The 12,198-nt window shown below is 44.1% G+C and overlaps 2 protein-coding genes across 2 annotated transcripts in view; both read left to right on the top strand.

Moving 5' to 3' along the window:
• Positions 1–7,908, top strand: part of ARSH (arylsulfatase family member H) — a 45,347-nt gene extending 37,439 nt beyond the window's left edge. Inside the window, exons 9-11 of the mRNA XM_033206024.1 lie at positions 1,187–1,349; positions 3,090–3,211; positions 6,834–7,908. Coding sequence (XP_033061915.1) covers positions 1,187–1,349; positions 3,090–3,211; positions 6,834–7,201 — 653 coding nt within the window. The 3' untranslated portion in view covers positions 7,202–7,908. The remainder of the gene's footprint in view (positions 1–1,186; positions 1,350–3,089; positions 3,212–6,833) is intronic.
• Positions 7,909–11,053: 3,145 nt separating this feature from the next.
• ARSF (arylsulfatase F) overlaps positions 11,054–12,198 on the top strand; it is a 73,385-nt gene continuing 72,240 nt past the window's right edge. The window contains exon 1 of the mRNA XM_033206743.1: positions 11,054–11,125. Within this exon, the coding sequence (XP_033062634.1) occupies positions 11,099–11,125 (27 nt within the window). The 5' untranslated portion in view covers positions 11,054–11,098. The remainder of the gene's footprint in view (positions 11,126–12,198) is intronic.

A 12,198-nucleotide genomic window follows, 5' to 3' on the forward strand; every position in this document is an offset into this window, starting at 1 on the left:
ATCAGGATGGCTTTATGATTGTGTGTTAAAAACACACAGATTTGCTTCAGGGAGCTTGTCAAGTTTTTCTTATAATGAAGAATGGTGCTACTCGGGAGGCTCAGGAGGGAGGATTGCTTGAGCCCAGGAGTTGGAGGCTGCAGTGAGCTATGATCGTGCCACTGCACTCCAGCCTGGGCGACAGAAGGGGACAGTGTCTCAATTAAAAAAAAAAAATGGTGCCAAGAAGCTGAGCTGCCTTTCAACACTGGTTAGACTGGTAGATCAGTGAATGTGTCTGCAGTGAATTTTACCTAATTTTCTGCTAGAGGCTTCCGGTTTTGTGTTTCTTTGTAATGCTGCCTGTCAGACAGGTGCACACATAGAAGGCATTCAATAAACATTTCACATAGGAAGAGACCTTTTCCTCCAGAGAGGCTCCTAGTTTTTCTTAAAGAATCTAGACATATGGTCTTGACACTGGCATTTGGCATAGGGCCATTTTTCTACTCTGTAACAACCGCCTCAATCTCACCATTGATCTTAAGGCAAGGGCTTCATTATTTGTTTTGTGCTCAGAAACACCCAAGGGGACTTTTGTCTAAGAAGTGATTCTTAACCCTGCCTCTGGCCATTTTTCTACTCACACTCCTCTCTTTCTTCCTCTATATGGGAAATCACGGGGTAAAATTTTTTAGCTTGTTCCTAAAAGTATAATGTGGATAAAACCCGTCTTTTTCTTTTCTTTCTCTTTTTTCTTTTTTGGAGACAGAGTCTCACTCTGTCACCGAGGCTGCAGTGCAGTGGCACAATCTCAACTCACTGCAAACTCCACTTCCTCGTCTCTGATTCCCCCACTTCAGCCTCCCGAGTAGTTGGGACTACGGGCATGCACCACCATGGAGTGCAGTGGCGTGATCTCGGCTCACCACAACCTCCGCCTCCTGGGTTTAAGCAATTCTCCTGCCTCAGCCTCCCAAGTAGCTTGAATTACAGGCGCCCACCACCATGCCCAGTTGATGTTTTTGCATTTTAGCAGAGACGGGGTTTCACCATGTTGGCCAGGCTGGTCTTGAACTCCTGTCCTCAAGTGATCCACCCGCCTCAGCCTCCCAAAGTGCTGGGATTACAGGCTTGAGCCACTGCGCCCGGCCAATATGGTTGGGTTTTAACTCATCTTTGGTTGTGTTGTAATCTTTGGTTTTAGGTGGCAAAGGAATGGGAGGATGGGAAGGAGGTATCCGTGTGCCAGGGATATTCCGGTGGCCGTCGGTCTTGGAGGCTGGGAGAGTGATCAATGAGCCCACTAGCCTAATGGACATCTATCCGACGCTGTCTTATATAGGCGGAGGGATCTTGCCCCAGGACAGGTATGGAAACAGTGGTTGCTCCTAACCTAGGGTGATATATTTGAACATATGTGGATATACTTGATAATTCTATGTGTGTGTGTATATGCATAGTATATTACTTAATTATCAATATTCTGCCCATAGGGCCAGATGTCTTTCTCCCCTTGGTGCATGGTGGAATATTTTGTTTTCTTCTTAGAGTATACCTTAATATTCTTTGTCATATTACACTTATGAAGGTGTGTGTTTGACTGTTCTCATGGATGGGATCTGATTCTCATACATCATCACATCCCTCACAGCTTCTAGATCATTACACAATTAAATGTTAAATGATTACTGAATGAAAACATGTATGCATAGAGCAGGTGCGGGGGCTCATGCCTGTAATCCCAGCACTTTGGGAAGTCGAGGCAGGCGGATCACTTGAAGTCAGGAGTTCGAGACTAGCCTGGCCAACGTGCTGAAACCCCATCTCTACTGAAAATACAAAAATTAGTCTGGTTTGGTGGCACGTGCCTGTAATCCCAGCTACTTGGGAGGCTGAGGTGGGAGGATCGCTTGAACCCGGGAGGTGGAGACTGCAGTGAGCCAAGATCTCGTCACTGCACTCCAGCCTGGGTGACAGGGTGACAACCTGTTTCAAACAAAAACAAAAACAAAACACGTATGTGTGATTGCATGTGTGCTAAATGGTATTATTGTTTCTGGTTTGCACTTTGTCTATGAGGTTTGTTTTTTTTTTTTTTTTTTTGAGACAGAGTCTCGTCCTGTCGCCCAGGCTGGAGTGCAGTGGCGTGATCTTGGCTCAGTGCAACCTCTGCCTCCCCGGTTCAAGCGATTCTCCTACCTCAGCCTCCCGAGTAGCTGGGACTACAGACCGGCGCCACCACGCCCAGCTAATTTTTGTATTTTTAGTAGAGATGGGGTTTCAGCACGTTGGCCAGGATGGTCTTGCTCTCTTGGCCTCGTGATCCACCCACCTTGGCCTCCCAAAGTGCTGAGATTACAGGCGTGAGCCACCGGGCCTGGCCTTGTCTATGAGCTTTAAAATGAACACATACATCCTGTGCTTTCACGATTTAATTCCATGCGTGTGGGGTGATATCTATTCATTAAATGTGAAGTTTTACTGGAATCAAAAGAGCGTATATAGCTTAATTTTTCCAATCCACAACATTAACTCATATTGTCTTGCAAGGTATCAGGATAATAGTTCCAGCTGTTCTCTTCTTCCATGACCTCAGAAAATGAATGTTTTGTTTCTCTTTCTTTTTGTTATAAAATGAGGGCAAAAGAGAAAGTTTTAAGAATTCCTTCTTCCGCCGGGCACGGTAGCTCACGCCTGTAATCCTAGCACTTTGGGAGGCTGAGGCGGGCAGATCACGAGGTCAGGAGTTCAAGACCAGCCTGGCCAACATGGTGAAACCCCGTCTCTACTAAAAATACAAAAATTAGCGGGGTATGGTGGCGTGTGCCTGTAATTCCAGCTACTTGGGAGGCTGAGGCTGGAGAATTGCTTGAACCCGGGAGGCAGAGTTTGCAGTGAGCAGAGATTGCACCATTGCACTCCAGCCTGGGCGACAGAGCAAGACTCCGTTTCAAAAAACAAAAAAGGAAATTTTTCCTCTTTATCTTTCACCTCCTTCTCTTCCTCCCCTTCCTTTTCCTTCTCCTCCTCCTCCTTCTTCTGCTATAAAATTCGTGACTGAACCATGCCTCTCTCATCACCTTCTACATGCCCCCTTCTCTCCCAAGAGTGATTGACGGCCGGAACCTAATGCCCCTGCTGGAAGGAAGGGCGTCCCACTCCGACCACGAGTTCCTGTTCCACTACTGTGGGGTCTATCTGCACACGGTCAGGTGGCATCAGAAGGACTGTAAGTATGAAGGCTGTGGACACGTGGAAAGATGATAAGGGCCCTGTTCCCGTCTCCTTCGTCTCCTGGAGGAAGTTATACCATGTGCGGATATTGCCCGGCCACGATGGTGCGTTTTCGCTGGGAAAGCCACATACACAGCGCACTGCAGTAGGATTTTTATTTTATTTTATTTTGAGATAGGGTCTCACTCTGTCACCCAGGTGGAGTGCAGTGGTATAATCTCGGCTCACCACAACCTCTGCCTCCCGGGTTCAAGCGATTCTCCTGCCTCAGCCTCCTGAGTAACTGGGGCTACAGGCGCCCACCACCACAACCAGTTAATTTTTGTACTTTTAGTAGAGATGGGCTTTCACCATGTGGGCCAGGCTGATCTTGAACTCCAGACCTCAGGTGATCTGCCCACCTCGGCCTCCCAAAGTGCTGGGATGACAGGCGTGAGCCACTGCGCCTGGCCTGCAGTAGGATTTTAGGGGGATGTGTTTGTGAGAGAGATTTGTGCCCAAAGGGTTTCATTTTAAATTTTAAAAATATTTATAAAATAAAGATGAGATCTTACTATGTGGCCCAGGCTGGTCTCGAACTCCTGAGCTCAAGCAATCTTCTCTCCTCCGCCTCCCACAGGCGTGACCCACCACAGCCAATCTACCCAAGCGTTTTAGCTGAGGGAGGTGAGTGTTGACACAGACAGACCAATGCCATTGCAATATTTTCATGACTTGGATTTTCCGAGAGAAGGGGCTGTACCCTACCACACAGGTTCACGGTGGGAAGCACCAGGGCTCGGCTCGGAAGCACAGGCAGGAAGGAACGAAGAGCCCGGGCCACAGCCTTTATCATTAGGGTTTCCAAGGGAAAGGTCCGGCAGGGCAGGGTGAACAGCTCCAGACTGGGAGTTTGAGTAATTACAGGAAGTTTGGAGCAACAGGGACTGTCCCTAGCTGCCTGGTACCCGGTGCTTGGTTGATTTAGGTCAGATCAAATACCAGCTTACTGTGTGAGAGTTAGATAAAGGAGGTGGTTGCTTGCATAGGAAGGGTGTGTTCCTAAGTGAGTTGTTACTATTTGTATTAGTCCATTCCCATGCTGCTGATAAAGACATACTCCAGACTGGGTCATTTATAAAGGAAAAAGAGATTTCATGGACTCACAGTTCCACATGGCTGGGGAGGCCTCGCAGTCATGGCAGAAGGCGCATCTTACACGTGGAAAGCAAGAGAGAACGAGAGCCAAGCGAAAAGGGAAATGCCTTATAAAACCAGCAGATCTCGTGAAACTTATTCCTTACCATGGGAACAGTATGGCAGAAACTGCCCCCATATTCACTGATCTCTGCCTGGCTCTGCCCTTGACCTGTGGGGATTCTTGCAATTCAAGGTGAGATGAGGGTGGGGACAGAGCCAAACCATATCACTACTTTTAGGAATCAGCTAGCCCTGGGAGGAGCAGCCTTTCCCCAAGTCTATACGGCCCCTCAAGCTGTCAAAATACTAGCCCGGCACAGTGGTTTACAGTTGTAATCTCAGCAGTTTAGGAGGCCAAGGTAGGAGGATTATTTGAGCCCAGGAGTTTGATATCAGCCTGGGCAACATTGCAAGACCCTGTCTCTACAAAGAAAAAAAAAAAAAAGAATTAGCCAGGAATGGTGGCATACAACTGTAGTCCAGCTACTCAGGAGGCTGAGTGGGAAGTCTGAGGCTGCAGTCGGCAGTGATCGTGCCACTGTACTCCAGCCTGGGTGACAAAGTGAGACCCTGCCTCAAAAAAAAAAAAAAAAAAAAAAGTCAAAACATTATAGGATACAGAAAATTAAGAAAAATGATTAATGTGTGTGTGTAAGTATGCATTAGCTTGTGTGAATGTATGCATGAGAGAGAGAACAAGAGAGAAAGAGAGGCTATGAATACCCACAACTTAGGGATGACTGAAGTAATTATTCTAGCAATGAGAAGCACATTTTCCAACGTGGCCTGCGTGCTGGTTGCTTCTCTCCACCTTCCTTCCGTTCTAACATCCTAGTGATTGTTTCTGTCCCACATTCACGCTATGGGAGTCAATACAAACAAATATAAATGAACAAATAGTATTGATTGCCTTACACCTGTAAAGAAAGGTCTTCTGGTGTCATTGCATGGAATTCCAGAATTCTTACTTGGTTGGATTTAACTTTATTTGCAGGAGAAATTTTCTATGATGGGATCAGTCACTTGTGGTGTGATGTATCTTCATTTTGATGTGGATAGTTCCACATAAAACAATTACAAAAACAAAAATAAGTAAAAACCTATGTTTTTAAGATTCTATATGAGTGCAGGACATGATCAATGATAAATAAAACAGCCCCGTAAGCTGCATAAGCCTCCCAAATTTAACTATAGAGGATTATACAGTAGAATTTTTTTGTTATTATTTTTTCTCATCGTAATTCCAGAAGTCGGGAGCATGGGGCTGACACAGTGCTCAGTACCACGGTCATTGGACCAGGATTCTTTGTTTCCACTTAGCCACCTCTGACACACTAGCTTTCATTCTTATGCGTCTCACCCCATGGTTGCAAAGTGGCTGCAGTTCCTCCAGGCATCACAGCTGCACTCCATGCAGTAAGGAGGGAAAAAACCAAAGGTGGTAAAGAATCCAGTTAGATGATTTAATCCAATTTTAGTAGGAACGCACAGCTTCTCTGCAAGACTCCACCAGTAGACTTTGGTATAATCCTCATTGACCAGAGGCTGGGGAATGCTTATGTTTTCTATCTAAAATTGATCACTGCAGCCAGGCATGGTGGCACCCCAGCTACTAGGGAGGCTGAGGTGGGAGAATCACTTGAACCCAGGAGGCAGAGGTTGCAGTGAGCCTAGATGCTGCCACTACACTCCAGCCTGGGCGACAGAGTGAGAGCCTACCTCAAAATAAATAAATAAGTAAATAATAAAACATAAAAAAAAATTGATCTCTGAAAATAGATTTGCTAACCATTTCATATCAGAAGAAAGAAGAAAGGGAGGGAGGGAGAGAGGAAGGAAAGGAAGGAAGGAAGGAAGGGGAAGGGGAAGGGACGGAAGGGAAGGAAGGAAAGGAGGAAAGGAGGGAGCGAGGGAGGAAGGGAAGAAAGGAGGAAAAGAAAGAAAAGGAAGAAAAAAGAAATGGAGGAAGGAAGGAAGGAAAGAAGAGAGCGAGAAAGAAGGAGGGAGGAAGGGAAGAGGAGGGAGGAAAAGACAGAAGAGGGAAGGAGAAAAGGATAAAGAATGATTAATTTTGCCAAATTACTTTTGTCAATTTCAGATGTGAAAGTGGTATTTAGCCTTGGATCACTTTTAATTTTGTTTGTACCTAATCAGATTGAGGTAGAATTTTAATTTGGTATTCCCAGAATTACCCTATTCCCACCTGGGTCGTCACTGTTACCTCCAAATGTTCTCATGACAAGATTTCTAAAAATGTCTTCAAGTTTGCAGTAAAATTGTACATTGTTCTTAGAGTTGAAGACATGCTACTGTTGCTGTGTATTTTGTGCAGAAGAGTATTACCAATCACTAGAAAAAGCATTTGGGAAAAACATCTTTAATGAAAAGAGTCCTAAAATCACCACCAAGATGGTATCATAATGCAACTTACTTTTTAGGTGCAACTGTGTGGAAAGCTCATTATGTGACTCCTAAATTCTACCCTGAAGGAACTGGTGCCTGCTATGGGAGTGGAATATGTTCATGTTCAGGGGATGTAACCTACCACGACCCACCACTCCTCTTTGACATCTCAAGAGACCCTTCGGAAGCCCTTCCACTGAACCCTGACAATGAACCATTATTTGACTCCGTGATCAAGAAGATGGAGGCAGCCATAAAAGAGCATCGTAGGACACTAACACCTGTCCCACAGCAGTTCTCTGTGTTCAACACAATTTGGAAACCATGGCTGCAGCCATGCTGTGGGACCTTCCCCTTCTGTGGGTGTGACAAGGAAGATGACATCCTTCCCACAGCTCCCTGAGACCATGGGGACCGTGTGTTACCCGCCACAAACTTACTGTTACAATGGTCACAGGAGCAGAGCTCACCTGACTGATTCATTCCATTTGGGATAAAAACTGATGGCCTCACCCACTGTCCTAGCCTCAGAAATCAGTTCTTTCAAGAGCTCAGTGAAATTAAAGTGGGTCCATATATAACAGTGAACCTGGAGGGGAGCATTTGTTGTGCAGTTTTTTCTAGTATATAATTGTGCTGTTGGCCAAGGGAAAGAGCAGATCAAGGTGACTTCAGCAGATTCTTGTAGAGTTTTTGTTCCTAGAATTCATGGAAGCATCAGGTCCAATGTCATAAGTTAGAAACTTTTGCTTGCAGATTCTATACCCAGGCATGCTAGCTTTCTAATAAATCATGATAAGTACTTATTTTTTCATGAGGCAGAGGGTCACATAAAACTTGAAGTAGTACTATTATAGTCAGATTGACTTCTTGATTTTCTCTCTTTCCTTCTTTTCTCTTCCTGTCCAATACACATCTGGTTATGAGAAAAAATTCTGGGCTGAAGTTCTTGACTTTGCTTCCTGGTAGCTATATCATCCCTGTGATTTGGTTTCTTCATGTGTAAAATGAGAAAACCAGTGTCTACTTCACAGAGTAGCTATGAGGATTACATGCATTATTAATGAGAAATCACCTTGTGTAGAATAAGCAGTCAATAAATATTATTATTACAAATGTTGTTGTTGTAAGCATCATCAATTGCAGTTAATTATGATTCCTTAAACACAAAATAAGAAAAATGGTGAAGAGTCAACATTTAAGAACAAATAAAGAAACATGACTAAAACAATAATTAATTGAAGGAAGGCATTTGGCAATACACATATTTGTCAATTAAAAATAAAAATAAAATGCTGACAAAATAAAGGTGTTAAATGAATGCATAAGAAACATGAGGTAGGTGAAGTAGGAGTCTTACTCAAACCATCTGCCCTGATCTGTCCATCATCCCATGCTGGGACATGAAAAGCCACATATTAGAGGACTGGGGGAATTGAGAGAGAGTGAAGGACAGACAGAGTCTTCATCAGGGACGTTCCCCCACGGAAAGCCTCCTACCATGAACCTTAAAGACATGAGTTCTGGAAGGTGTCTGAGAAGGGATTTTCTGGGATTTGTGGTTTTGCCAGAGAGCTCGCAACACAGTGATGGGAGCAAACCCTTCCTTCATTATTATATTTTCCAAAACTCGTGGCAATATTTTGGAGAATTGTTAAGGTGGTAGAAGGGAGATGTAAGAAACAGCCCCAGAGTGCCTTTGTGTTTGCTGCCCTGCATGTTTGCCAGAAAGAACATATTCCTCAGGTACTACTCTCATGCTGCTGATAAAGACATACCTAAGACTGGGTAATTGATAAAGGAAAGAGGTTTAATGGACTCACAGTTCCACATCACTGGGGAGGCCTCACAGTCATGGTGGAAGGCAAAAGGCATGTCTCACATGGTGGCAGGCAAGAGAGAAAAAAGAGCCAAGTGAAAGGGGAAACCTCTCATAAAACCATCAGATCTCATGAGGCTTATTCACTACCATGAGAACAGTACGAGGAAAACCACCCCCACGATTCAATTCTCTTTCACTGGGTTCCTCCTGCAACACGTACCAATTATGGGAGCTACAACTGAAGATGAGCTTCGGGTGGGGACACAGCCAAACCGTATCACCTCAGGTATGAAGAGACTGAAGAAATGAATGTGCCATTTTTCGTCTTTACAGAGTGTTTCAAATTTGCAAATGCTCAAAAATGTTATCCCTCAAAGACCTTTGAGGAAAAAGTTGGTTGATTGACTCCCGCAAAATGGAATGTAATCCAAGAAAGGTGAGAGTAGCCAAGCACAGTGGCTCACGCCTGTAACCACAGCATTTTGGGAGGCTGAGGTGGGAGGATCGCTTGGGTTTTGGAGTTCAAGACCAACCTGGACAACATAGTGCAATCTCATCTCTACTAAAAATTTGTTTTAAATTGCTGAGTGCAGTGGCGCATGCCTGTAGTCCCAGCTACTCAGAAAGCTGAAGTGGGAGGATCACTTGAGCCCAGGAGACTGAAGCTGCAGTGAGCTGTGATTACACGAATGCACTCCAGCCTGGGTGACAGAGCAAAACCCTGTCTCAAAATACTACTACTACTACTACTACTACTATACTACTACTACTACTACTACTAAAAAGAAGAGAGTACACAGGAAGCAGTGCTGAATAAATAAATGTATAAACAAAGTCTGAATGTGTTAGTGCATAGTTGTGAAAATAATCTGGAATTAACATTTCACATGGGAGGTAATTGAAAGAGCAGAGCAGAAAGAGAGAATGACATATGTTCATGTTTTTGTTTCTTCTGGGAAGAAGACATAGGTAATGACTATCTTTATATTTGATAGAAATATAGCTTAATATGTGTGCTGACAGTTTAAAGGTGGTTACCACCAGAAAACTAGAAAAGATTGTACAAGTTCAGAACCTTAATGGGAAATGTGTGAATTGAAGAAAACCTGATTCATGCAATCGGAGGTGGGTGGGAAAGAATTACACTGAGAAGTAGAAAAGTCTGATATATGTAAAAAAGGGAAAATAATATGAAACAAAACTGCAGGACTCAATCCAAATATAACAGTGGTCATAATAAACATGGACGGATTAAAATTCCTTTTTAAAAAGACAGGCTTTCTGAATGGGAAAATAAACATAAAATCCAGACATACAGTAGTGCGGGAGGCAGCTTAATTAAAAACAAACAAAATGTTGAAAATAAATGGATGCATTTGATATTCTGTTCCACTATCCAATCTAAGTAATGGTCAATTGTTTTATAGATTGTTCTTCAGTTTTTGTTTGTTTGTTTGTTTTGAGACAGAGTCTCCCTCTGTCCCCCAGGCTGGAGTGCAATGGCCTGATCTTGGCTCACTGCAACCTCTGCCTCCCAGGTTCAAGCAATTCTTGTGCCTCAGCCTCCGCAATAGCTGGTAGTAGAGGTACCCCCCGCCATTGCACCTGGCTAATTTTTGTATTTTTATGAGAGAAAGGGTTTAACCTTGTTGGCCAGACTGGTCTCAAACTCCTGACGTCAGGTGATCCCCCCACCTCGGCCTCCCAAAGTGCTGAGATTACAGGCATGAGCCACTGTGCCCTGACTTCAGTTTGGTTTTGTCTGGTGTTTTCTCATGATTAGACTGAGGTTATGCATTTTTGGCAAAAACAAAAAAAAATCGTCAGAATTGATGTAAGTTTTCAGTGTGTCATGTTACGGAGTGCATGATGTTTTTATGTCCTGTCCTGGTGATGCTAAATTTCATCACCTGGATTAAGTGGTGTCTGTTGGAGATCTCCACTGTAAAATTATTATTTTTTTCTGATAATAAAAAATAATATTTTTTATTTTTTGTAAAATAGGAAAGGTTAAGCAAGAGTTTGGCACCATTTTAAGTCTAATAAGAACATTTACTATCTAGTTCTCTGAAGCCTGCTGCCTGTGGGCTACATGTGCATAATAAAAACGTTGGTCTCCACAACGCCTTATTCTCACCCAGGCATTACCTTTCTATTGATTACAGGTCTTTAATCAGAAATCCTTGGAATCCACCTATGACCTGGAAGCCCCCCCCTTTGAATGGAATCCCACCTTTCTGGACTAAGCCAATGTACATCTGACATGTATTGATTGATGTCTCCTTTCCCCATAAATTGTATAAATCCAAGCTGTCACCCAACCACCTTGGGCACTTGTTCTCAGGACCTCCTCGGGGCTGTGTTGTGAGCCGTTGGTTAAATGAATAACTCTTCAAATATTTTACAGAGTTTGACTCTTTTCGTGGACAGTAATTGGTGCCCTACACGTGGGGCCTCAGAAAAGACTCAGAATCCTTGATGCAGTTGCCTGAACCCGGAGCTAAGGTACCAGCGGGGCTATTGGAAGCCCTCTCTGGCTTTAGGTTTCTCCTCCAGTGGAACCGGTGAGTCCTCCAGAGCTCTGGACCTTCCATTAGGTTGATTGTCCTTGATTCATTCTGAGCTGTTTTTCTTTCTTCTTCTCTTTTTTTTCCTCCTAGGAAGTTGTCATATAGGATCGTAAATTAGGTTTGGTGGTGCATTATAAAGGGTCTTCTCCACTGCCTTTTTCCCCTCAAATTAATCTCGATTGGCCTGTGTGTGCATTTGCGTGAGGAACTGAACTGCCACTTTCATAGATAAATGAGAGGCTGAGCTCCTCAGCTTGTAAAAGAAAGGGGGCTTTGCTTCTCCGAACCAAAAACACCCCTGGGTGGTAGGGGTTGAGTGGGAGTGTCTGGGGGATTCACTCCCGCCATGATGTGCAGTGACCCTACAGGGAACCACACAACAGAAGTAATTCTAAGAGGCTCATCCAGGAGACAGGTGTAGGAGCTCATCACTTGCTATGTTGAGCCCTCTCGGAGGTCTAGACCTCTGGAGAGAGAAACGGAGACAGGTAAAAGGGTAGAATGACTCAGTGGTGACACACAGTGTAGTCCCTGCCACAGCCAGCACACTTCAATCCACCCTACTAAAACCTAGGCCACAGATGAGTTCCTCGTTCTTTAAAAAAGTGGGAGACATAGCTTGTAAGAATGAGGAAAGGCAGAGAGAACGACCCCCATTTGGGCACCCCTTTTGGTTTTATGGTTCCTCTACTTGCAAGTATTTTTGTCAGTGGGAAAAGCTTGAGGGCATGCCAGGTGAGACAAAAAGCTTCCTTGTTACATATCATGTCTGTGCTTGTTCACACTTTAAACCGCTGCACACATGACATTAGAGAAAATTCCAGCCCAAAGTTCAACCTGCAACCATTCAGTTCCTAAGTCCTCTATTTTGCTATTTTCTTTTCTGCCTACTTTAAATCTTCTGTTTACTTTTTTTTCTTTTCTTTCTTTCTCTTTCTTTTTTTTTTGAGACAGAGTCTTGCTCTGTCACCCAGGCTGGAGTGCAATGGTGCGATCTACTGCAGCCTC

This window comes from Trachypithecus francoisi, unplaced genomic scaffold, assembly GCF_009764315.1.
Source record: "Trachypithecus francoisi isolate TF-2019V2 unplaced genomic scaffold, Tfra_2.0 Contig00236, whole genome shotgun sequence".
NCBI lineage: Eukaryota > Metazoa > Chordata > Mammalia > Primates > Cercopithecidae > Trachypithecus > Trachypithecus francoisi.